A 24,520-nucleotide genomic window follows, 5' to 3' on the forward strand; every position below is an offset into this window, starting at 1 on the left:
AAGTCCTGAAAGAACAGCCTGAATACTCCCAGGTAGGCACAGGATGCTGAAGATGCTCTCCAAGATTTGGAATCAAAGGCAGACCTTGTGGTACTTTCTTCAAAGCTGGAGTGAGAAGATGAAATGGGTGACCTGGGATGGTGTAAGAGGAAGGAAACATTAAGCTGCACAGTCTTGAGCAGGGCCTTGAGAAGGTGCAGCTCTTCCATGGATTTTGACTCCTTACAATGGAACACACAGCTTGGAGAACAACCCAGTTTGCTCTCTCCCAGCCCCTACACATTGCAAGAAAAATCCCACAGCACACAGAAGAGTTTAAAAAAAAAAAAGAAAAGAGAAAAAAAAAAAAAAAAAAAAAAAAAAAAAAAAAAAAAAAAAAGGGAAGTCTGTGGCAAAGCAGAAGACAACTCCAGCATGGAAGGACTTCAGAAACTGGAAAAACCATGAACACAAAGCAACTTCCCAAAGAAGATTTCAGAGCTTTCAGTGTTTGGGGTTTAACGTGATGCAAGATCATCCTGGGTGAATAATGAACTATTCTGGTGTTTTATGCTCAGAACAAATCAGAAGTTCCCTTTGCAGTCAGTTCACTTCAGGAGATTTTAAGTAGAACTTTTGTTCCTCTGCTAAGGGAAGTCCTGAGTCACCAATTTGGTTATCTGAGGTTAACTAATTCAGGGATGAAAATTAAAAAATGCAGCATGTCTTGTGCAGAGGAGCTGTGAAAGGTGCTGTCAATAAACAGCGTTTGAGGCTGGGATTGACAGCGAAGGGAGCTGAGCACCCCCGTACCAAAAAGCAGAAATTAAAGCAAACATATGTTCTGGCCATATTAGAACATGTCCTCTTCTCTTCTTACCCAAAGCACTGCTCAAGCAGTTCCTAAAATACTTTTTTCTGGCTGGTGAGTATGGAGTGAGGTTTCAGGGCACTGTCATTCAACATTGTAAGAGCAAATCAGAAGTGCTGACAACTTCAAAAAGACAATTTCAGGCATTCTATATTCAGACATTAAAGCAGTCAGTTACATTCTGGTCACGTTCTAAACCCTCTTAATAACTAGATGGATGGTTTAAAATAATAATAATGAAAAATAGAAGTTGAGCCATTGCTATGATGCAGAATATGCCCCAGATTTGTTCACGATTCTGTAGGCACAAGGACTCCTCCTCTCCCCTCATCTGAAGCACAGAAACCACAACTTCTGAGCAAGAAATGCTCCTCTGCCCAAAGAACAAAGGTAATTCTGCCTTTATTTATTTATTACCTGGGGAGGTAATACTGACACAACAGCTACATCAGTATCCACTCTCAAGGACCTGGTCAAAAGGCATCCTGAAAGATTCCTCACTGCTTTTGGTAGCTCTGCAGAGTGTCTAAGACCCAGCTCATCTCTAAGAGACATGACATCAGAATTAATCTTTTTTCTTTAGCATCTGAAGGATCTGTCAGATCAACCAAAAGTTGTTTTATCCACATAGCGATAGTGGCTTAAGAGCTCTCCTTCTTCATCCTTCATAAAAACCAGACTCCTCCAAGCCTCACATGTAAATGGTACAAGGAGTTTGTACTTTACTGAACTGAAACCTCTCTGTAACCCATTCTGCAGAAATTTTTTGCAACTCTAGACCTTTTATTAGATCTTGATCTTTAACTGTCAGGAACACACTTTTTTGAAAGCACCAAGAATATAGCAAGTTTTTCCAATGACTCAAAGCAATCTGACATCATTCCTTGTGCCCAAATCTCCTACATGACTATTCATCAGCTCCTCCTTTAGGCCTTCATTCACTGAGGTTTAAAGAGAACACACATTAGGCAGTAAAAACGTACCTCTGCAGTTAAATTTGGCGGTGTCATAATGTCTTTCAGCACATCTGAAAAAGAAAAATAGGCAAGAGTTCAAGACAAGTCTCTGAGGCACTCCCAGCATCTGTCAAACCCTGCAAAATCATGCATGCCCATCACCTTTATGATTTAAAACTAGAGGTTACACACAGAAAAAACTGTTTCGCAGCAGACTGCTCACTAAAATGTGAATTATTTTACTGAAAGGCAAATACCCTCTGGTAATTGCAGTCCATTGGAGTGTTTTACACAGTGTGACTCAATTCATACAAGTATGATTACCTTCTAACCCTGTGCATGAGCAGCTCCAGCACTGCAGCAGCTTCCTGCTGCCAAAGACACGGGGAGCAGACAGCTGTGACCTTTGTCCAGGGGATCCTGAACTCAGAACACAGGGCAGGGTGCCCCAGCAGCAGTGTGGGTGCTCAGAGCAATGGGGAATCACAAGGACATGGCAGGAGCACCACAAGCCCCACTGAATATTATCACAGAAATCACTGATATCAAGCAGGGACTGTGACCCTGCTCTCTCTGCCACTTGGCATTGATCCCTGAATTTAAGGGAACCCTGAAGGCCAGTCAGCCCCTTTCCCCCCCAGACCTGGGAAACGACACATTTCTGAAGGCTCTGGAGCTGCATCAGTCTCTCCCCACTCAAAGAAACCCTCTTCAGATAGACAGGAGCACACCGGATTTGCCTTGCCCAGGGATAAACACCAGTGATGAGACAGAAACCACCCCTCACAGCTGGGCCCTAAACCAGCCACACCAGCACACCAAGAAACAACCAGACCAGATCCTGGGGTAAGGGGAAAGAAGGCGAGAGTGGACCCCGTCCCGAATTTTCCTTGGAGCTGCTCCCTGCAGGGAAGATTATGTGAGAGGAAGTGCAGTTCAGAAAGGAAAACTGAGAATAATCCTGCCAAGACCAGCTTGGATGGGGACGTGAGCAACCTGATCTAGTGAATGGCATCCCTGCCCACAGCAGGGAGTTGGAACAAAACGATGGTTAAGGTCCTTCCAACCCAAACCACTCTGGGATTCTTTGAAAGAGGACATCAGGTTGAAACACAACCACTGGAGTCATTTCAGTAGACAAATCACACCTAGATCTTTGGTTCTGATTACAGCCTGTATCTTCACAGGATTCCAACTCCCACAGCAGTTTCAGGACTGCTATGAACTCATCTCTGCTTACCAGGTATGTTATGACTGCAGCCTTTGGAGCCATATGGAGCTTAGTTGACGCTTTCAGACACGTAAACTTTTGGGCTGCTCCTTGTGTGACTGTAACTGGAGCCTCCCAGTGCTGCCCTGAGCTCTGCCCATGACACACACACAGGCAGCTCTGCTGGGGCTGCACATGCTCTCAGTGCTTCCCTTTCCTTGAATTCCAGAGCCTTCTCAGCTCTAGCCCTCTGCTAGGGAAAAGCCTGGCAGCTTTCACAGCTCCAATCACACTGCTGACACTTTCTATGGGTCAGAAGTGAGCAGGTTAAGCTGGCAGAGGGGACTCACAAAAATATTACCTGCACTGGAGCCTTTGAGCAAAGAGGCTGGATGCAGGATGCACAGCCAAGGGGGATGGAGCAGCCAGCAGCACAGCAGCTTTGGAAGCAAAGCAGTTAACACAAAGCACCTTATCCAGGAAAGTTTCCTGCTTCCTTCTCAAGAAGCATACAGCTCAAATGGGGTGTAAGAGAAGAAAGTCCTCAAAATATTTTAAAAATCCACAAATGGGCAGAAAACCCATCAAATTTGGAACTTTAAGAGAGCAACACTGAATAGAAGACCACAAGGGATAAAAAAATAGTTTTGCTGCTATCAAGCATACAAACTGAGCACAGCAGTGCTCAAAAGAGGTCCCTGTCTCTGCCCTCTTCTGGGAGCTGAAGACAACCAGTGCAGAGCTCCTGGCTCAGATGCACCAAAACTGTGTGGATTTCCAGCAGAAATCCCACCAAAGCACACTCTGGGGGTACTGGGAGGACTCAAGGCTTCAAATGCATTTAGGCTGGGATTTTTCAACTACTAAAACTCAAATATCATCAGATGTCCAGATGAAACCTGAATATTTTTTGGCATTTTGGGGGTTAAGGAGGTGGGTTGTTCTTGGGATCCTCCTTAGGACTACAGTGAGTTTAAAGCAGAAGCAAAGTGCTGCCAGCCAGGCATCCTCCTGATCAGTCGTGGTCCCACTGCTGACAGGACTAAGGGCTTCCCCTGCCGGAGCCCAGCCCAGGGACACAGAAGGCACAGAAAATCCCCATTTTCATCACAGCTCCTTCCTTGAACCACCTGCCTGCAGGACAGTTCAAGGAAACTCACTGGAGAAGATGGAGCTGATTACAACAGGGCAGCAATGACAATCTGGCAGCATAAGGAAGTTAAGAGATTCAAGTGGAAGAACAGATTTAAATTGAAGAGAATAATGAAGAAATAGCAAATGGTTAAAGGCAAACAGGAGAGAAGTAACATCACAAGGAAAATTAAACTGCTCAAACCACTGGGAAGTTAAAAGCCAAGATGTGAGGATGGGACATAACTGACATAGTTTTAGAAAAATCTCTAAATCTTTTTAGATGAAACTGCTCAATACACACATTATTATCAACTTCATGGAACAGCTACCTTAAGAGAACTCAAATCCCATGACAGATTTTGAAATAATTCTGACTATAATCACCTAACTCCTCTGAACTCCCACCTCCTCCTTTGAAACACAGACAATAGATCACTATTTACAAAGGATCAGCTTAATCTGAAGAAATGGAATTCTCTGGAATACCTGATGGATGCAACTCCTTCACATCTCCTGACCAAACATTGCCACAATTTACCTGATGGCATTTTATGTGTATAAATTTTTGCCTGCACAAGCATTAAGATCTCTCCAGACAGTTTTATCCTCCAAGATTTTTTATCTGAGGATGAATTAAGTAATTCTAGGAAGATTCATTTATGATTGATTTGCAGTTAACAATAAGAAAATCAATTTTTATGTTAAGAACCCGAAGACAAAAACCTTTGGCACACCTGGACAAGTTTTTTTCCACAGCTGAAAGCACACAGAGCAGCAACAGATACATCAAATGCATTTGTCTCATCACTGCTCTTCTCATTTACAAACTTTGTTCCTGTGCAGGGCTGGGGGACTGAGTTGTGTTTTTTTACACTAAAATGAGGCAGCTGGCAGACAGCAAAGTGGAAACTTAGCAAGGAGCTCCTCAGGGAGGTGACACTTGAAAAGATACTCATCAGTCTTCCTAAAATCCTCCTTTCTGACAGATTTATTCCAGCAGCCTCTGGTTGTTACCTGGCACCTCTGGAGCTACACTGAAACAAGGAGCTCAGCAAACCCAGACCTTGTCAGGGACACCAAAGCCACCCTTCCCAGCAGGTGACACCAGCACTGCAGCTGCAGGAGATTGAGTTTAGCTGCCCTTGCTCTGCTTTCCTCCTCAAAACAAGTAGGGGCTGCCAGGAGGCTCTGGGGGGGTCTGATGAACCAGGGTGGTTTGATTCTAAATGATCCAGATCTCCAGAGCTGAGCTCCAGAAGACTCCAAAGGAAGAGAGCCAGGAATTACCTCCTCTACCTGCACCTCCATGCCAAGGAGCCATTAGCTCTTCTGGGAGGCACTGGCTCTTCCACCCAGAAATTTTATCCATCTATTCAAAGGATGACACTCTGAAAAGCTCCTAAGCTGGAAAATGTAATTTTGCTACTGAACTCTATGAAAGGTGAGCAGTATCTTTTCTTTTTATGTATCTTTTTCTGTCCCACAACAACTCCAATGACCACTGTAGGGTTCCTCAGCTTCCACTGTCACTTCTCTCCAGTATCAGGGAACAGCTGATTGATGCACATTCCTTTAGCTAAAGGCCGATTTAAATCCTTATTTTTAAATATTTGTTTAAAATGACTGACAGATTACAATGTCATGCATTGCCTGGACTTCATTACTACAGTAATTTTTTCCATTAATTGTAGCTGTTTAAAAACGTATTCATTAAAAAAAAAAAAATAAAACCGTAGCAGTTCAGAGAATCAATCTTCAACTCAGATTTTCAGGAAAAAAATGAGGGGTAGGAAAACCATGACTCTTCAACATCACCAAATCATTTACACAAATGAAATTAGCCTAAACTACGGAATAAATTAAACGAAGGAACAGCAACAAAAAGCAAACAAACCAACCAACCAAAAAAAAACCAAAAACCCCCCCAAAAATTCCTGTAACAGTTACAGCTTTCCATAGAGCCAAATTTTCAGTGGAAAAAGATCACACTTAGAGAAGTCAGAAACCATCATCAATTGCTCCAACAGCTTTTTCAAAGTAAGAAACAGGGACAGACAAGAAGAGGGAGGAAGCAAAGAGAGCCTGGGTACCAATGCAGTTTGATTTAAAAAAAAAGCAGAGAGAGAAAACTAGGAAAATATTCATTTGGCAAATGGACATTAATACATGAACAGAAAGCCTGCTGTGAATTACTTTTCACTTTTTAATCACATGGCCCAAGCTCCAGATGGGCTGGATGCCAAGTCATTTAAAAGCGTTCAAGTAACATGAATACACACCAGCATTTCATTTAACCTCACTCAGCTCCACTAAATGAAGTAGCAGTGCTCTCAATCAGGCTTAATTGTTTTAAGAAATGTGCAAAACATCTCCAGCTCTGCTTCAGGACAGCAACAAGCCACTTGCACTCCTCAGCTATTTTTAGAAGTCATTATTTTGGAGAATGCATCTTTAAGAGCATACTTACAGATTGTATATCTTGTAATGGTTTTTATGCTTTGAATCCAAAAACCTTCAAGAGAAAATAAAAAAAGTCTACATTAATATACATTGAATAAGATGGACCTTAATTTGCAGCATCCTTAGAGCACCACCCAGCATGTGCAGTTGTGCATTCCCAGTCCTGCAGTGCCCCAAAAATCATGCTCATCCAAATAATCCAACAGCATGGATAACGTGACTAATGCAACAAAGGGAACCAAGATTTGACTTGAAACTGAAATATTTACTGATTTCCTGATTCCTAAAACACCTGCAGATCACTGTAAGAAGCTGAGGAAGGCTTGGTTATTTTCAAACAGAAAGCACTGATTACACCAGGCATCTGTAAACACTTCCTATTTAATCACCTATGCAAAATATTTTGCCACAAGGAGGAAAAGCAGTTAAAGTTACTCTTGTGTTCCAGTTCCAGCCAGAACCACTCACTTGAATCCCAGGTTTTTTACTATTTGCCACTGAAGTCTGTCCCCAGTGATAGTTTGGGTCTTGGAAGGAGGACCACTACACTTTTTCACACTCCTTTCATTTCCATGCTCACTCTGGAATACAAGCTTCCCGTACAAGCCTCAGCAAGCCAAACTGCAAGCATGATTCATCAGAATTGCTGTGATTATATATGATGTGTCACCTGGCAATGTGCAAGAAGAAATAACATGCAAATGTTTACACTTAACATCATCAACAGTGTGTATCTGCACATCAGCCAGAAGGAATTTAATTAGCCATGACAGAACATGCTGTTCAAATTGAAAAGAAACACTAGCTGCTAAAATCCTGGAAAGCTCAAGCAAAAACAAGCTCTGGTTATCAGTCATAATATTCCAGAAGAACCTAGAACAGCCCTGTGGTTAAAGGCCTGCACTAAAATGGGAACAGATGTGAGCTCCCTGTGCAGCACCAAGAGTGAAACTCTGAGCACATGAGGAAAAGAATTCCATAGCTCCCACTGGTGCCCCTGTTGGCAGCCTTGGAGAGCCTCAGGAAGATGGTGGACAGGGGGATTTGTTTCAGGAGATGTTCCTGTTTGTTAACACACACTGCAGAGTGAGGAGAGCTGGCACTGCTTTCTCAGGACTATCCACACAGTGGAGTATAAGCTTCCAGGCAAGGATTTTTTTCTAAGGACAAAACTCCATCCAAAACCTCTCCAAATGTCAGTCACAGGAGACAGCCAGCAGCGCAGGTTGTACTTCTCACCCAGCATTAGCCTGGAATTTGTCAGGGTACCAGCTATTCAGAAAAAGCCCACTGCTGGATCTTGGCTCAATACCAATTGCTCAGGAGCTCAAGCACCTTGGATTTCTGCATAAAAAAGCACTTGGGAAAAAACTCCCCAATAAAAAAATGACTGGAGCAGATGAGGACTGCAACATACAGAATGCTGCATGATCACATTTGGTTCTTGTTTAAAAAGAGAAGGCAACAAATGTAATAATAGTTGAGCATCCAGGTCCCTGAAGCCACTTAATTTACATCTCTGCTTATCTTAATTTGGTTGATGATGCTTTTAGGAGATCACTGCTCCTTTTGATCAGTGTTTATGGACAGCTTAATAATTATATAGGCATTCCAGTACTAACATCCAATTTACACATATCTACCTACTCAACCACTAAAATGTATTTTCCTTCATCCAGAAGCTACTGAAATCAAAGGTGTCAATGAAGAGGGCCTTCAAAGACTCCTGTCTATCAATATTTGTTTATATTATTACCATGTTAGACTAGATATAGGAAAGAAATTCTTGGCTGTGAGGGTGAGCAGGCCCTGGAACAGGGTGCCCAGAGCAGCTGGAAGTGTCCCAGGCCAGGCTGGACTTTAGGGTGGAGAAGGTGTCCCTGCCCATGGCAAGGGTAGAAGGAGATAATCTTTAAATACCTTCCACCCTAAACCATTCTGTGATTTATCCAAAGTCCAGCCTTTGCCCCTATCCACAGTTTTCAAAGGTGAAGTCATCAGGGACTGGATATTCCATCAGCTTCATGAAAAGGTGCCTCTGACTGCTGGGAAAGAAAGCTGGCTGGAGTTTGCGGGTTGGGAGGGGCCTTAAAGCCCATCCAGTTCCATCCCTGCCATTTCAGGGACACCTTCCACTGTCCCAGGGTGCTCCAAGACCCTTCCAGCCTGGCCTTGGACACTGCCAGGGGCAGCCTCAACCTCTCCAAGCAATGTTTTCTTGTGCGAATTAGAGAACACAACTTCCCCCTCTGTTAACAATCCACACACACAAACTCTCTCCACGAGTGTTTCCTGCCTGCTGCACTGACCCTCACTGATGTGCCCAGCCCTGGAAAAGCCATGACTCTCCACCAAGGCAGCAGAGAGTGCAGGCACTGCACTTCCCCCAGCCAGGTCAGCTCCAGGCCCTGACACTCTCAGTGCTATTTGGGGATGGTGATTTTCGTCACAACAGTGGAACATGCAAAACCAGCCCCCTGGAGCCCAGCTGAGTGCAGCTGTGCAGGGAGCCACTGACTGCCAAGTGAGGGTGAGGAATCCTCCCAGGGTGGGAACTGAGGAGCTTAGCTCACCTCTGCACCAATCTGGCTGCAATCCCCACGGGAATTCCACCAGCCCTAGCTCTGCCTGCCAGCAACTGTACAATCATGGAATCCCTGAATAGTTGGGGTGGGAAAAGACCTTAAAGCCCATCCAGTGCCATCCCTGCCATGGCTCCAGCCCCATCAGCAACTCAGTGGCCTCCTCTGGACTTGCTCCAAGAGTTTCACATCTTTCTTATGTTGGAGGCACCAGAATTCCAGGTGGGCTCTCACCTGAGCCCAGGGGCAGAGTCCCCCCTGCCCTGCTGCCCACGCTGGGGCTCAGCCCAGGGCTCGGGGGATTCTGGGTCCCAGCTCTCATCCCCAGCACCCCCAGCTCCTTCTCCCAGGGCTGCTCCAGCTGCTCATCCCCATCCTGGATCAATGCTGGGGTTACCCTGAATCATGGGTAGAACTTGCACTTCCCTTTGCTGGACTCCATGAGATTGGTGTGGGCTCAGCCCTCCAGCCTGTCCAGGTGCCTCTGGATCCATCCCTTCTCTCCAGCATGTGACTGAGGCACACAGCTCAGTGTCACCACTGAGAGTGCCTCAATGCCACTGTCAGTGTCACCCACAGAGCTGCTGAGCAGCAGCCCCTCAGAGACCCTGCCTGTCACTGATCTCCACTGGGACCACGAGCTGCTGCCCACAAGGCTTTGCCTGCAGCCATCCAGCCAGTCCTGTATCCACCGAGTGCTCCATCCATCAAATCCCTGTCTCTCCAGCTCAGACACAAGGACGCTGTGTGGGAATGCTTTGCACAATTCTGAGACACTCCCCGTGGCACCTCACAGCTGGAAGAAGCATCTCCTTGCCCAGACACACCCAGCACCTTCCCTGAAAACCTTCCTGCATGATCCCCCACCCCAAAGGCCAAGTCTCTCACGGAGCTACTGAGCTCATGACTTCAAATGAGCTCTAAAAAATCACAACTTTCCATCCTAAAACCACACACTTTTGGCAGCTCCTACCAAGTGTTTAGTTTTTAATGCAACCTCTCACACTCTCCAGGTAGGGATTTAACTAAATGCATTCCACCCGTGTTCCTACAACACTCCCTATCCCTTCCTCAATTGTAGCCAGCAGTTCAGAGTATTGACTTTATCTGAAATCAAAAACGACAACCTAGAGGGATTTTTTTACCAGCAGTAGTAGATTTTAGGTCATCTTTCTCCTTGTCCATAATTATTCAACACAACCAAATGTAAAAGCCTTTATTTAAAGTCATCTATATTTACTATCTGAAATCAAAATGTACTTATCAAGCACTTCATTTATCAACTAAAGAAAGGATAAAGGCAAACTTACTCCAAAATACTATCAGTTACTCAAGGAAACTCTTGACACTGAAGAGAGGCATGGATTGAAGCTTTTCTATAAGTCAATAACCTTTTTTTACTTACTGAAGTCAGTTTTTCACACTAAAAAAGCAGATTATATGCATTTGAGATCAACCCAGAACAGCAGCCTGGCCGGTTTTTTTTTTTTTTTTTTTTTTTTTTTTTTTTTTTTTTGTTTTGTTTTGTTTTGTTTCCAACATTTTTCAGGAAAGCTATTAAGGCAACATCTACAAGATACAAAAAAAAATCTCAGCATTTCTACTAGCCAGAACACACAGCCTTTCCTCAGCAGTACATAAATGAGTGTAGAAAAGATTATTCCAAGTTTTATAAGTCAAGGGAAAGAAAAACAAAGCCTTACCTTACTACATCATCAATGTTGTTCCGGTACACTCCTTCAAGCCTCTCCGCAGGAAAGCCCATGGCAATTATGTTTGGATAAATATCTGAATATGCAAGTTATGGAAATATTTATAAAGCACGTGAAACGTCTACAAAAGTGGATATTAATCAAATGTGTAGCTGTACCCCAATCACAGCAACAACTCAAGAGTCTGCATGCAATAGGTGGGAATGTGCAGATCTGAAAAGGATTATATACCTTGCTTATCAAAAAAACCCCAACAGCTACCCACTTCTGAGCAGATATTCTCATTGCTTATTCTGAACTACCTGCAATGCACTTGCCAAAAGCAACTCAGGATAAAACAACTCAAGAAAAGAACCCCTTAGCCAAACAAATCAATGCTAAGGAAAAAGGGCAAATAAGAAAATGTTAAGTTTACATTTAGAGTTGATGTAGCAAAGAACTCACAACTGCTAGAAAATTACTGGCATTTATTTTCCCTGTGGTGAAATGACAGATGGATTTCTTTTTAAACACAGTTCCAGAAAAGAAAGTCCTCCCAAGTTTAAAACATTATTAGAAATGATAATGTAGTGAAAAAGCTCAGCTGAAAAGCGAACCAGAAATGAAAGCAGCAGCTCGAAACAGCCCCTACCCTGCCACATTAACATACTCCTCCTCAAACTAATTTTAGAAGGAGCAAGAACAAAGCATGATATGTTTGAAGTTGGCTCTGCTTTAAAAAGGGGGGCTGGAGGAGGTGATTTCCAGAGGGCCCTCTCAACCTAAATTACAGCACCCTTTTAAGACTCATTTTTATTTTCATGGTCAAAATATACCAAAGCTCCAAAGAATAATCACATCAGAATGGGAGACACTGCATTGGCTTCCAAGATATTAAAATTCCAGTTACTTGTGCACGAAGAAAAGGCCAAAGTAGGACACAAACTACTTTACTCCACCCTTGCAAAATTCCCACAAGTCCTCAGAGCAGCACAGACCAAGTTCTGCATTGACACCATTAACTGCAAGGCTTCAGAAAAACATTAGGAACTGAATACACGGAAATAATGTTTTGTACTCTTGAAAAAAAAAATTAACATTTACTGTGTTGTAATCCAAGTATTAATAGACATTGGTCTGCTTGGGCCATTCAACAGATCATTCGTACAGACAAAGAGAAAAATATGAAAAAGCTTTGGAGTAAGCCAAATAAATATTTGTGGCTGCTTTAAATACAGACTCTGAAACAGGTTTGTGTCTGGTTTCCAGTTTATTCTGTACTCACTCAAACACTAAGAAACACATACTGGGGGAAAAAAAAAAGCCCCTCAAACATTAAAGTGCTTAACTTACAGAGCTTGGGATAACCTCAAATCACAAACTTGAAATTTCCCTCTGATCTATTTTACTCAGCAAGCAGTTCACACTTCTTTAATTAACAAAAGGTGCTACATAATTAGCAATGTTTTCACTGTTTTGTCAGTTATTCTCTGCCATACGCAGAAGAAACTGGTTCTGTATTATATTAACAGTGAATTACCTGGCTAATACACTCCATCACTCCCTCCTCCTTCCCAATTTCAGCCTGATTCCTCCCTACTCCCCGTTCCAGCATTTCCCCTGCAAAGCCCATCCTCGTGCCTCCTGCTCTGAGCAGCAGAGCTACACAAATTATAAATTACCACAGCAAAATAATGCAGTGTATCAGCGTGCTTTCCACAGCACTTCTGGTAGAAGACAAGCCCTCATGCCAGCAACGGGAGGAAAACAGTTCCATTTTGACACATCAAAACAAAACTCCGTTTCAGCTACGGTATTACACATGGGACAGATGCCCAAACTTCACCCAATTACGACTTGCTCACATTTCTATTAGCAATCATAAGCTTTCCTACGTTTTTTTTCAGGCACTGCAGCCTGTGGTTGATGTTCAGATGCTTCTCCTCTCCGAGGGGCTGAGACAGGAGACACTTTCCAGGACTCCCAGCTGGTGCAAGACGGGAGCGAGGCAGACACACCCCCCAGCCAAGGGAACAGAACATCTCAGCAGCGTTCCCAGCCTGCTCACACACTGCTCCAAACACCAAAGCCTCCAAACACGCAGGCACAGGGAGATAAAAAGTTCCAAAATAAGCGGGGCACTCCCCGGCTGTTGGAAGCGCCATTCCCGCTTGACTCCCGGCTCTCCCTCGCTCAAGGGCACAGCCATTCCTGCTCCAAACTGCTGCACGACTGGCCCACAGCAGCCTTGGGAATGCCCTCCAGGATCAGGAGTCCAGCCTCTGACTGATCACCCCCTTCTCAAGCAGGGATCACTGGGATGCTCAAGCTGGCAGCACCCCAGGCCAGGCTGGCCAGGGCTTGGAGCAGCCTGGGATGGTGGAAGCTGTTCCTGCCCATGGCACTCATGAGCTTTAATGCTCCTTAAACCATTCCATCATTCTGTCACTGTCACAATTATTTTTACTTTTAAAATCAAAGGTGGGAATTGCAAAAGGTGTTCCTCAATACGCCAGCAAGGAATGACAATGAAAAAATACTTCAAATGGGGGGCGTGTGGGGGGGTGGAATATGAATCTGTTTACTGAGGCCACCTCGACTTGACGAAGAACAACTTCCCTCAAGGGTAATAGAGCTCTGGAACAGCTGCCTGGGGTGGGTGTGGAGTCTCTCTCTGGATTCATTCCAAGCCCACCTGGAAATGCTCCTGTGTCACCTGCTCCAGGTGAGCCTGCCTGGAGAGGGAGTTGGATTGGGTCATCTCCAGAGGTCCCTTCCAAGCCCAACTATCCTGTGAGCCTGTGATGCTGATTCACTAAAAATGTTTTGTGTGCTCTGGGGCTTTGCAACCTGACAGCATAAACCCCCAAGTGTTGCTCAAAATTAAATACCCAACAGTGAGCCTAAAGGGGAGGAAAGGTTGTTTTTAGAAAAATACGATTATTTTTTAAAACAGGCAAGCCAATGTCTCCCCCACCAAAATATAATCGTCCTGAAGCACCTCAGCGATTATCTCAAAGCATTAGACTGGAATGCAGTTCACAGCCACTGCTGACTCACCCTGGTGTCTGCACAGGGCTGGTGCCAAAGGACACGGCCCCAGCGACGCCCTTCCAGGCACCAAGCTCCATCTGCTCCCAGGGAAAGCACGGAGCAGCCGTGACAAACCCCTTCTGACTCCTGAGAAAGAGAACTGGGGGTCTTTTCAATCCGTGCTCCTGACAGCACGGTGAAGAGATACAGAACCATTAAATATCCTCAGCTGGCAGGGACCCACAGGGATCAATCCAACCCCTGGCCCTGCATGGACACCCCAACAATCCCACCCTGGGCACCCCTGAGAGCATTGTCCAAACACTCCTGGAGCTCTGACAGCCTTGACGTGTTGCTTCGAAGCTCTTGTGGTGGTTCAAACAACCAAAGAATGCCTTTGCTTTAGAGAGCACAAAGGTGGAAGAACAGAATTGAAGCAGTGCTGCTATTTGCACAGATGAATTAAATCTCTGAGCAGAAATAGAAATTTCATCGCTTAAATGGAAAAGCTGTCACAAAGCCAACTTCTTCCACCCGTCCTGTGAAAAGATACCCCAAGATCTGCAGCGAGTGAAGGGCATGGCTGGTCCTGCATCCCTCCCAGCCTGTTTTTATCTTCATGTTGGGGAATGAAACTCCTCTTCAGGGACAGTCCCTGATCACTGCAAGGACCAGCTCAGGAGCAACCATCCACTGAGCATCACCTTCAGCAGGCTCTGCTCTCACTAGCCACACTCAACAGTTCACAAACACCCCTTTTCACACCTCACTTCCTTTAACATCGATTTCCAAAGATGAAATTAAGATATTCACTACCAAGAGGAGATTTCTCACACAGGAGCTTGGGAAGCTGGGCTTCCATTCAAAGGAAGAACAGTGAGTCATCATGAAATTGGTAATCATACCGCTAATTTTAGAAATCTGGGAGAACTGATCATTTAAAATGTGCAACAAACTCATTATCGATTCCACGCCTTTTTTTTTTTAAAGACAGGAAAACAAAAATGGAAAAAGTCTCAGTCATTTACTGAGGCTGTTCAACACATGCAAAAACAAAGTCAACCAAAGTGATGTAAATACCAAAATTTCATAGGATCATAGGATATGCTGAGTTGGAAGAAGCCCACAAAGATCCACAAGGATTTGAAATGGGCTTTCTAAACAGGATAAAATAAATCCCACCACATTTTGCCAAAGTCGCTCTTTCCTAAGATACTCATTCCCAAAAATGGTTCTAACAGTTTGTAAAGTACTCGTTCCTTTCTCAATCTTGTAAATGTGGAAGCTGGGATTTTAGTCAGTGCTGATAATAAAAAAAAATTACCATGGACAGACTCATGATCAAAGAACCACATATATCCTAAGCTGGAAGAGATCCCCAAGGATCATCCAAGTCCAGCTCCTGCTCCTGCCCAGACCCCCCAACAATCCCACCCTGGGCACCCCTGGCAGTGCTGTCCAAACCCTCCTGGAGCTCTGGCAGCCTCGGGGCTGTGCCCATTCCCTGGGGAGCCTGGGCAGTGCCTGAACCCTCTGGGGAAAGAACCTTTCCCTGATCTCCACCCTAAACCTCTCCTGGCACAGCTCCAGCCGTTCCCTGGGTGCTGTCCCTGTCCCAGAGAGCAGAGTTTGGAGCTGCAGCCCTCGGTGAGGTCTGCCCCCAGTCTCCTCCAGCTGAGCAAACCCAGTGCCCCCAGCTGCTCCTCATGCAGCCCCTCCAGAGCCTTCCCCATCCCTGTGTCCCTCCTTTGGTCACTCACTGGCAGCGTTACATCTTTTCTGTACTCTGCTGCCCCATGACACACAAGGCAGAACACCAGAACACCGTCCTCCACTCCAGTGCTTATCACCAGCTACAGAACTCCACTTCCAAAGGAGCCAACACTGTGCTGGAACACAAGGAACCTCAAAAATCACAACACTCAATGCCACAATGGTGCTTCGTCAATACTGAAACCAGACCCATGCAAATATTCCACGTGCCACTTCAGAAATGCCTTTGCTCTACTGCTGCTCACAGATTGAACAAAACACTCTCCTTAAAGCCTGAAATCATTCCCACATTGCTGAAGATGACAGTCTTTCCAGTTGCTATGAGAAAAATCCTGGATCATTATGCAAATCAGCTGTTATAATCACTTTCAAAAATAGCCGTCTATATATTCACATTATGCCAAGACCAAATTAAAGAATATGCAGTATACACTTGCAATTTTTTACATACATGGAGATATAAAAGTAAATTACTCATGTTGGTCCTGTAACTGATTTTGCTCACAAATTCAGACTTTTTCCTAATAATGGAAGGTGGCCAAAAATGCACAGCAAAATATTTACCAATTCTTAATTCTTAAACAGCCACAAGGAAGCTACAAAACCCAACAGCTGCAGCTTTTCCTGCAATGATCAACATTGTCAATTAGTAACTATAACATCATTAGAATGTCTGAGTGATTTTACCAAGTTCTGTATTTCCAAGTATTTAACCCCTGATCCTCACTCCACTCATTAAGGTGGCTGTAACAAGAAAACAGAGCAAATGACCTCATCTCCTATTTTATAGGCAGGCCAGAGCATGTGGTGCTTCAGAATTTACACACAGCTTTACTTTTTAAACCCAACGCTGAGACAGGTTTTGTATCAAAACACAAATGAAAAAGAACTTTAAAACTCACAGCCCTCTGCAATTTTACAAATATTACTCACAAGGGCCTGGAACAAAAGCAGAAGGGGGAATGCCTTCCCACTGATAGACAGTAGGTTTATATTGGATATTGGGAAAAAATCCTTCCCCAAGAAGGTGGGGAGGCCCTGGCAGAGGCTGCCCCTGGATCCCTGAAACGTCCAAAGTCTAGATGGAATGGGCTTGGAGAGACCTGGCACCATGGAAGGTGTCCCTGCCCGTGGCAGAGGGGGGGAAATGGATGAGTTTTTGAGTTCTTTCCAGCCCAAATCATTTTGAAATTCTGTGAATCAAAGGCTTCAGGAAGACCTACCAAGCATTAGATTTCATCTTTCTTCAGAAAGGAAATTTCAAAGAAACTGAGTGTTCCTGAAGCTGCCAATGATGGGGCTGTTCAAGTTGTGCTCTGGAGCTAAAAACCTTACTGTACACCCTGAACCTGACACCTGCAAATAAAGCAACAACAGTCCATTTCTCCCAACCCTTGCCTTCCAGCTCCCAAACAGCAGCTTCATTTAACAAAGAACAGACTGAAATCGGGGAACCTACAGCCTGAAAAAAGCTTCATGACTGCCAAGAATGCTAATTTTCACTTCCAGTTGAGGCAGGGGAGGTTTGGCCTTGCTTTAATCTGCTCCCCAGCAGCCCACTCCTCATCTGCTGTCAGGGTGAGGGGACACAGCCACCGGCGCGGGGTGGCCAAGCCATCACTGCCAAGTCCCGTTTGACAGCACAGCCCTGGAGCAGAGGCACACAGTGGCTTTGAAGTCTCCCAGAGCTGCTTTGTTGTCTGACTGTGGCTGCAGTTTTCAGGCACTGTGGCTGCAGGAGCCGTGTGAGGCGACGGAACGCTCGCCCCGTGACCTCCGGCCCTTTAACTCCAGCTTAAACATGTCCACGGAGCTACAGCGAGGGAGGAAAAAAAAAAAACAGCACTGCTCTAACTGTTCAACAGCTTGACAGCCTGGAGCTACAGGGGGAGTGTTACAAGAAGTGTCCACACTCCATCCTCAAACAGATTTAAGAGCCCTGACAAATGGCCAAGCTCTTATTAGTGCCATTTGCTTGACAGCATCCCAACAACAAAAAAGAAAATGACACAGGAAAATATACCCAGACAAATCTAGAAGACTCTCCTGACATTCATGCTGTTTAAGCTGTACCCATGAGTACAGCTTGCTTTATTTAACAGGCAGCATTTCCATTAGCCAGCATGAAATGCAAAATAAGTTTAGTATTTTTCTATGGGCCTGTATCATCAGGAAGCACAGAGGAAATGAACAGGAAGAAAGTTCTTCAGAGCAAAGAGGATTCCTTGTAGCCAGCCAGCTGCACTTGTCAACTCTACCATCTGTGCCTTGAAGAACAACCAAGGGGACCAACTCAGATGTGGCTGAAACATTTTATCATTTAGAAGAAATGCATTTAACCCCTTGATGCCCCATATCCAAACAAGGACTCTTTTTAAGCTTTTAAGTTTTTTAAGCTTTCAGCCTGCAATTTAAATTCAACGACCTAAATAAGGAATAAATGCAACTCCTCCATATCCGGGAGGCAAACCTGTCCACATGAGGTCATGGGGCTGACAGGTCTGGAGGGGAACTCGAATTCCCAGAACATAAAGAAACAAATCAGAAGATGCCTCAAGAGGATATGCCAGGTTGTCTACAATTACAATTCACTTCTGGACCTGCTTAATATATTGCATTTGGGAAGTCATCCCAGAGTAAGAGTCTCTCCCTTCATCTGTGAGGTGTAGGAAATGTGTACAGGAACTCTCTGAAGAGCTAATGGGGTCACATTAAGATCGGGGGAAATAAACCCACAGATCTCAGAGCATAAATAGAAAAAATGGTAACAAAGGCATGAAAGATGATGGCTGCTCTAGAGAACAGCTTGTACTGAGAAAGGCTGAGAAAAAGGCACCTGAAACCTCCATTTCAAAACGGTCTGGAATCATAAATTAAGAGACAAAAGCACACAGAGAGTAAAGGAAACTTGAGCTCTTGTGTAGAGCTGCTAGAAGTGTTTGGACAATCCTCTTAGGCACGAGGTGGGACTGTTGGGGTGTCCTGCGCAAGGCCAGGAGCTGGACTTTGATGGTCCTTGTAAATCCCTTCCAACTCATGAAACCCCTCTATAATAGCTGGCCATATTAAAGGACACAGGAAAGCTGCTCTGCCCATTCAGAAAGAGCTAAGAGCAAACGGGAACATAAATCATGCATCACACTCCGTATTACTGACACCAAGTCTGACAGAACTCCTCAGCTGTGAGGGCAGAGATTGGGCCTCAACCCCAAGTCCAGACCTGTAATCCCAACAGATCTCCAGAGAGAAAGATGCAGAGGTCCAGTAAAGTCCTTTTATTTCTGCTGATGTTTCAAAGAGGCCACATCCCACCTTTCCATAGCCAGTCTGGCATCCCAACAAGCTGCAACAACACACGGTGGCCCAAGGACAACGGTGCAGAATGCCAGGACCACTGAGGTTAAAAAATCCTCTGGGATCATCAAAGCCAACCTGTGACTGATCCTCACCAGACCGCTGGGTGCCACACCCCGGTGGGCACATGAGGCAAGACAGGGACTGAGCAGATCCTCTCCAGAGGAACCAATGCTGTGACAAGCTGGACTCGCACACGTCAATTTGGGTTTTTAAGTGCCCAAACTAACCTGTTTTAACCACCCCCCCGACTCAGCATGAGTTCTTTCAAGCAGAGCTGTGAGATGTCACTGTGTGTTCCCAGCACACCCCCCCACTTTGCAGGATCTCCCCGAACCACCGCTGTGGACTCAAGCATGTCCTAACCTCAAACACCCCCAGAAAAACACAGGAATTTTATTCACTAAAGAGAAGCCAGCACAGAAGAGTCACTACTTTGATATTTACTGACAGGAAGTGAAAAATGGCTCAGACTCAACTTTTTGCAAGCCTGAAAGAACATCCAAAACTTTCAGAGACAAGGGAGTTTAAAATAGCTATTGGGCTGGAGGATAAACACAGCACACTAAAAACCTCCACAGAACAGAAACTACCAAAAGTAGGGTTTGTGTGGATTTATCAAACCTTAACATGTGGGGGGTGGATCAGAAGAATATAAAGGTGAGTGGCAAAACAAGACACAAGGCAACTCTAATAAACCATTCCTCAAACAATAAGCCCCAAGTAGATAATTTTATCCAAATGAGATCTGGTGTTTCCCTCCTCTAAATGTTACCAAAAAAAAAAAAAAAGGACATTACATCTCTAACTCACCCACACAAGAAATGAAAGAACAGAAAATACACAACTCTTCAGTTGTAGCCCGATAAATATCCAGGCAATGCAATGAATTAAGCAGAGGCCTCTAAGAAAATTAATCATGCAATTAAAAGCTATTATACTACAGCTCCACAAAGGCAGAATTAAGTTTATAAAGACGTTTCTTAAGCACTTCACTACAAAAAACTGGATATTAAGCAGTTTTTCTGCACTGCTGCACGCTGGGGCTGTGGAGCTGGGAGTTCATCTTTAAAGGGAACAATGCCAGCTTTTGCAATAGTCATCATCCCAAACACAGAGCAGTTGAGTTTAATTTTTTTAGCTGCACAGTCAATTACCATTTGAATCACAGAGCCACCACTTGAGCTACATTGCCTAAGAATCGTTATTAAGATAACCTAGATTTATGCAGCATGATACAGGGCCTAATTGCACAATTATTTACTTCCATTCTACAAAAATGCCTTTTTTTTTTTTCCAGGGCCTCACAGGCAAGACAGCAAAGGAGGCAGATGACAACAGGAGCAAAGAGGATGCTGCCTTGAATTAGAAACTGTAACAAGGATTTGTTTACATCTGAAATATCAACCTGGGCCTAAGACACATCCAAAAACTAACAGAACCCAAATCGGAGCCAACCACCCAGAAATAACCCATGTTTTAGAAGACATCCTGCTCTACAGGGCAACACATTTCTAAATAAACTCCCTTTTTACAGCCCAGAAATCACCATTCCAATAACTCACAGGAAAGCACAAACTTGCACAGCCTTAATCCCAAAAAACCTTCACCCAAGTGCTAAATCAAAGGAGCCCACACCTCCCCTAGGATTTAACATGAGGCACAGGGCATATCCAGGAATCACTATACACAACTCCAGGCTATATCCTATATTCCCCCCTGAAAAAGCTATGCAATAAATGAACCTTCAATATCCACCTTGTATTAGGCACAGTAAATTAATAAAAATCACACAGAGCTCTGAATTGCTCTAAACTTGAAAGGAGCTGAGCTTTGGAAGGGAGTTAGTTATGAGTAATGACAGTATCTTTGGTCTCTAACGTAATTAAGGGATTTGACAGCTCAGCTGCCTATTCCCTCCCTTCTCTTCCAGTTTGTCAGAACACAACAATTGTCCTCTAAATCATTATACAACAACCATTTTCATGTTTAAACCTGTTGTGGAGGAAGACTCTGGCTAAGGTACCAGGGTATAATTTGTCAGCTTATGCAGCATTAATATGGCAACAACATTAATCCATTAAAAATATAATTTCATTTAAGGAACTATACAGCAATTCACAACCAGCAAAAACTTGGTAGACAGAAGCTTTACATATAAAATTTCACCTTTGTATTTGTTCTCCCTGAAGTTTAGTTTTGGCTTTATGCTTTTTAGCACAGGAGGGTTTTAACACAACATCCTTTCAGACATATTATTACTGAATAAATAATGTCAATTGCTTCCACAACAAAGAGGACTTAGGTGTCCAAACCAACTCAGAAAGAAGAGAATGGAAAATACAGCCACCTCTCTTCTGGGAGAAAATTAAGACAATTCTGTGCTCCTCTACACAGTGTTTTAAGACATCAATACTCACTGTCTCTACAGCAGTCACCACGCTCCAGAACACTCTGGTAAGACCAGCAAGTTCTTCTTGGTGTCTTAAAGTGTAGCAACAGGAATTCTGTCCCAGAGAAATCTGCCAGCCCCAGCCCAGCAGCCATCAGGAGCCAACTAATCTCTGTGCATGTATTATACTGCAGCAGCAACAGCAGTTCATGTTGCATAAGCTCCACACTCAAGGCTACACCCTCTCCCAGGTCAGTGGAAGGCAGATGGAATGATCCCGTGGACAGAAATGCCTTCCTGACTAGCAGAGATTCCTAGAAAGGTGCATTTCCAAAATCCACCACCCACCAAGCCCCCAGCTGGGCCCAGTGTTGGTGCTGGCCAGCCAACCACACACAGTAACCGTGGGGTGGGACTTTCACATGTCCTGAACAGTGACAGAACCGTCCTCAAAAAGGGAGCAAACCCCACAAAGTAACTCAACTGCCAACACTTCATTGGTCTTAGTGTAAGCAAGAGGAAAGTTAGATTTTTTCCTTAAAAAAGGAACACTCAGACCCAGTGCTGGTCCTAGCAAAGCTGGCACTTGATTCAGCACTACTCTCTTCACTTTTAACAGCAAAGCTCTGGATGTTCTGAAGACTTCACACACTTAACTGAGCTTAAAACCAGGCTCCAATCATTAATCACTTTGGCTGGGCTTTTTCTAGGAGGTCACTGTGTAAAAAATACTATGCAGGGTCTGCTCATTTCTCTGCCCACCCTGAGAAGGGAACAGAGCCACCACTTCAGCAGCTTCTGTCCACTTCAAAGTGTGCACAGCCAGGTACTTTTTAATTTGGAGTTCAGCTTGTGCAAACAGCCTCCACATGCACTGAAAGTTCCTGATGATCCAAGCCGAAGCACTTGCCCAAGAATCCTGCACTACATTTAAACAAGTGCAAAGAGATAAGCTGTAATTTGTGAGGGCTTCTTCTAAGTCCCTTTCTGAACAACTGCAGTGAAAAAGCAGGGCAGGAAGGGGCTGGGTGACTCTGGATGGGATTGCACCACACGGCACCTGCTGGAGTGTGGGGTTTGAGGGCTTCAGCTGCCCAGCATCCCAATCCACACAACCATGGCAGTATGTCACAGGGTCAGGGGTTTGCTGGGCTGTGGGGAAGAGTAAATGACCTAGCCCATGTTTAAGCCCAGGAGAGAAAATGCAGGAGCACATTTGCACCAATCACCACCTCGCTTTCTCCATCTGAACAGGTCAAAACCCTTCATCCCTGCTAAGTGCAGAAAGAGCAAACTTCCTGGGATCAAACACATCCTGTAATGAGCAGGGAACTGAGACTCTGATGAGTCCCCAGCCAGCAGGGCTGCTGCTGGAGTGCTGTCTATGCAAACAGATTTCTGAGATGAATTCAGAGCAAAACTGGCACTAATCTTGTCCAAAACCCATCATCATCCCAGGCTCCAGAAGCAAAATGAGTCTGTTGGGCTCTAAACACTGCAAAGTAACATGGTTTACTTCAGAACAAAGAAATACTTTCCCACCAATAAAATGCATTGCCAGTTGGGCTCTTCCAGTTCCTTCTAAACCCTCCCTGCGCTTGTGTGCAAGACAAACTCGTTACAAAACCTCTAACAAACTTCAATTTTAAAACGAGACCAAGTCTTTTAAACAAATGGCATTTCCAGCTCGGGCTCTATTTTTAAACACGGTATGGACCTCATGCCACTAATTCACTTTTTTTTTCCTGGAAGCTGAGCCATTTTGAGTCAAGTCCCATAATTTAAAATTTCATTAAAAATGCAAAGAGCTTTAGGACTGCAAATAGCATAAAGCAGTAGGAGATTCTAAGCTGCTTTCTCCTGCAATTTCAGCGTTCCCTGCCTTTCATTCCACGAGACAAACGACGTGTGAGACGTGTAAACTGCACCCAACATCTCATCTCGCCTGAATGTTGCTGCAGTTTGTACCACTATGTAGGTCACGAGCTCCACATGCTTCAGTCAAGCCCTGGGCTCAGCCTAGCTGCCCGTTTTCACCCCTACCACAAGGCCTGGGGACACCAGACAGAGTTTAACCTGAGCCAGGATAAGGCACAAGAAGTTGTTACATGGTTTTTTTCCCACTTGCTAAACTCAGTTACACACAGGCAATCCATGCACTGCTGCATGGGAGTGTTTTCTCTCTCCCGTTCCCTGCAGTGAAAGGGGAATCACCAAGCTGCATCATTTCTGAAATAACGCACAGAGTGCCTCAGAAAACATCCTGGTGCTTGCAGCATCACGAAATGCAACCATCAGAGAAGAACGACATGAATCCAAACTTCCCTTCTCACCCATATGCACCAAAAAACTATTCAGTTCTGCATTAGAAACCCAAATAAACCAGAAAGAAATACCTGAAGTATTAAACAGCTGATTCAATGTCTCCACCCTTAAAACCTTGTCTTCTTCTAAGTTCAATTCTTTTTTCCAAGATGTGCATAAAGACTGCTCAGAGAGAACATCTGATTAGATGACAAGCAGTAGCAGGGTGGTTTTTAAAGGCATAAAGGCCCATTTCCACACTCTGCACTGATTTTGAGAAGATGCTGTCTCCTTTTGCTGAAATCCCACATCACACACACAACGGTCCTTAACCAACTCCTCAGGAACTGAGAGTTCCAAGCACAACGTCCTGCACTGCACATACATCAAGATCACTTTTTAAAGGATCTGACACAGGCCAAGCAATGATTTTGGCACTCCAGCACCTCACCCAGGCCTGCCTGCTGCACCCAGGAGCTCCTGCAGGGCCTTTGGAGAACATCCATGCCCAAGAGTCTCTGGCCACACGGGACACCAAGACAGCAAACCTCCCTGAGAGAAGGGCAGAGCACAGAACGCAGCCATCTCACCTGCATCCACTGCAATTCCTTCTCCCTCTCCAGCTCCCACAGCCCAGGTGAGCAGCAGCTGCTCTGGAGCTGCAGGAGGAACCCAGACCTCCATTTCCCACATCCCAGCCAAATGCCCAAACCACTGGGCTGCCCTTCCCTTTCAGCTGGACAGAGGCAGCTACCCTGAACTAAGCAGGCATCTCTGTCAC

The 24,520-nt window shown here is 44.7% G+C and overlaps 1 protein-coding gene across 2 annotated transcripts in view; it reads right to left on the bottom strand.

Annotated features, from left to right (window-relative positions):
• Window positions 1–24,520, bottom strand: part of PTEN (phosphatase and tensin homolog) — a 48,907-nt gene that overhangs the window by 21,874 nt on the left and 2,513 nt on the right. For both annotated transcript variants that reach the window (XM_066324299.1, XM_066324300.1), the window contains 3 exons: window positions 10,896–10,980; window positions 6,618–6,662; window positions 1,834–1,877 (listed from right to left, as the gene is read on the bottom strand). In XM_066324299.1, coding sequence (XP_066180396.1) covers window positions 1,834–1,877; window positions 6,618–6,662; window positions 10,896–10,980 — 174 coding nt within the window. Of the gene's footprint in view, window positions 1–1,833; window positions 1,878–6,617; window positions 6,663–10,895; window positions 10,981–24,520 lie in introns of those variants that run through there.

The sequence above is a fragment of the Sylvia atricapilla genome, chromosome 8 (genome assembly GCF_009819655.1).
Source record: "Sylvia atricapilla isolate bSylAtr1 chromosome 8, bSylAtr1.pri, whole genome shotgun sequence".
Lineage (NCBI taxonomy): Eukaryota > Metazoa > Chordata > Aves > Passeriformes > Sylviidae > Sylvia > Sylvia atricapilla.